The sequence below is a fragment of the Anopheles cruzii genome, unplaced genomic scaffold (genome assembly GCF_943734635.1).
Source record: "Anopheles cruzii unplaced genomic scaffold, idAnoCruzAS_RS32_06 scaffold03101_ctg1, whole genome shotgun sequence".
Classification (NCBI taxonomy): Eukaryota; Metazoa; Arthropoda; class Insecta; order Diptera; family Culicidae; genus Anopheles; species Anopheles cruzii.
This window is the reverse complement of record NW_026456686.1, coordinates 1-2,454: the sequence shown is the minus strand read 5'-3', so window position 1 is coordinate 2,454 and position 2,454 is coordinate 1. Positions and strand designations below refer to the sequence as shown.

Below are 2,454 nucleotides of genomic sequence, written 5' to 3'. Positions count from 1 at the left end.
AGTATGATGCAATCCGGACAGCGATTCTGATAGGTCACATCGAAGCCGCGTTGTGCGGATTAGAGACGAATTATGTTAAGCTATTGCAGCTCAAAGTCTCTATAATCCATAAGAAAAAAAAATGCGTTGTACGGATAACTACTTTTAGCACCGGCAGAATGTCTTCGAGAAGAACTCGGTGGAGGATCTACGAATGGTGGAGGTGATCGTCTCGAAGACCTTGAATGATCGCGTCTATTGGTTTACCTATCATCCTGGCCTCCATGTGACTTGTTGTAGGTGAAGCCGCCGTGATCGTCTGTAAAATGTCACTTCGAGGAACCCGGTGAAGGTCTTGCACGGTCCACCGGTGGGTTTCCACCTTCGGAAGATCCACGACTATCGTAGTCTGCTCGCCGCTCATCGTCGCTCAGTGTTGCGAATACCTTGTTCACGATTTTGTAAGCTTCAGCCGACCCAGGGGCTTTAGCTTTGTCCGGGTGCACCTGTAATACTAGCTTCTTGTAATGCTTTCTTTCGATGCGTCTATCACAACACACAACACTTCGTACAAATCTTTAGACTTTAGCACGCGCTTCACGATGTCCGCCGGCTTCCGACGGCTTATCTCCTCCCGGATTTGCCGTTCGTTGGCGAGGTTTATTGCTGCCCTTCCCATTCTCCGTTCGCTGCCGGGGAACCGACTCTTCACTCGTTTGCAGTGACGTTCGTGTGCTGCCTGACCCGGAACTGGACGCGGTAGGCTTCATGCGCTTCAGCAATGCTTTCGCCTCTTCCAGCGGATACATCGATTGGGATTTTTTCAGCAACTTCTCTGCCTTTACTAGATTTCCTGCATCAAAGGCACCCGTTGCCAGCTCAAGGCAACGTTTTGCTTCGTCTTTGTTAGCCTCCATTTATGCTTACTACCGTAACTGGCTATTGTAACACTTGTGCACTCCGCTAACCACCGTCGATTAGAAATGAATGCAAACATTCAATCGGAACACTCCTTTAAATAGTGTTGATAACAGCACCGACCAATGGATAACGCTAATCAACAATCCTCTATTGTTGGCGAGATAAAACGTAACATAATAAAAACGTGAATGAACACTGCTGTCGCCTGCAGTTCTAATATACATTTCTGAAAAGGTGTGTCTAAATTGCAAGATTTGAGCTACATCTTATTGGTTAGATAGTAACCAACAAGAATGAATGGATCCTTAATCGGCTAACAACTCCTGGTAACCATAAAGCTGTTTTATTGCACGAGCTATTAAATTGAAAAATTTGAGACGATAAGCAACTGAACTGGCCAGAGGATCAATGGGCGGCGAGAATAACGTTGATTCGAGCAATGGTCATCGATCAGTCGGTGATTGTCAGTGATTGGAACGTTTTCGTTCGAATTGACCGGTGATAAATACGCTCCTGGGACGGAAGTAACGACGGAAGTTACACTACTTTCGAAAAGCAAGATAAAAACGAATTCTCAGTTACTTAAATAACAGCTGCGTGTATATTTCGTCTGAAATAAACTAGTGATTCGCACAACTCACGGTACACCCGGCCCGGGTGCGGAACAGCTGCTGTTGCTTCTGCTGTTAACGCTGCTGTTGCTGCTGCCGTTGCTTCTTTCGTTGCTGATGCCGTTGCTGCTGCTGTTGCTGATGTTGTTGCTGCTGCTGCCGTTCCTGGTGACGTTGCTGGTGCCATTGTCTCTTTCGTTGCAGGTGCCGTTGCTGGTGCGGTTGCTGCTGTAGTCGCTGCTGCAGCACCAACATCATTTGTTGCAGTATTTCCTGCTGTTCTAGCTGCTGCTGCCGTTGCTGCTGCTGCCATTGCTGCTGCTGCCGATGCTGGTACCATTGCTGTTGCTGTTGCGGCTGCGGGAAGCCTCCGCCGAAGAATATGTTGAACGAGTCGTTCGGGTACCCCTCCGATTCAAAGTCCGGCCGAAAGGTGAACTCGTTCTGGCCATAGGTAAAGCCAGCCCTCGGCCTTTTACGGCCCGGCCCGGAACCGTTGTTGGTCGTGCGGTTCAGATCGTAGGCTTTCCGTTTCTTCGGTTCCGATGGCTTGTACGCTGCTTCCCGGTTCATGCGTTTCAACAACAGTTCCGCCTCCGGCAGCGGATACAGGGTTTGTGACTTTTTGAGCAGCTGTTCCGCCTTTGCCAGATTTTCTGCGGTCAGCGCGGCCTTAGCCAGTTCAATGCAACGTTCCGCTTCGTACTTGTTTATTTCCATCGTAGCACTGTCTGGAAAACGGGCCACCCTCGGGCAGTTTTGACAGTACACCAGTTTCTGCGAATCGTGACTTGGTATCTGTTGAATTTCTCGTCGCCAGATGTTATATCTGTATGTATTTTTACTAAGTAATTATGGCTTGGTATTTTATGATGCAACACTGAGTAGATCGTAGAACAGCGTCCGGTGCGCACAAGATCTCTGAATTGAATTCCTCAGAATT

General features: G+C 48.3%; 1 protein-coding gene across 1 annotated transcript; it reads right to left on the bottom strand.

Annotated features, from left to right (window-relative positions):
- Window positions 1-308: 308 nt before the first annotated feature.
- LOC128276931 (dnaJ homolog subfamily B member 14-like) lies at window positions 309-2,231 on the bottom strand. Its single transcript, XM_053015390.1, has 2 exons — window positions 1,855-2,231; window positions 309-525 (listed from the first exon to the last, which is right to left on the bottom strand). The coding sequence occupies exons 1-2, from the start codon at window positions 2,229-2,231 to the stop codon at window positions 309-311; spliced, it is 594 nt and encodes a 197-aa protein (XP_052871350.1).
- Between the last annotated feature and the right edge of the window lie 223 nt (window positions 2,232-2,454).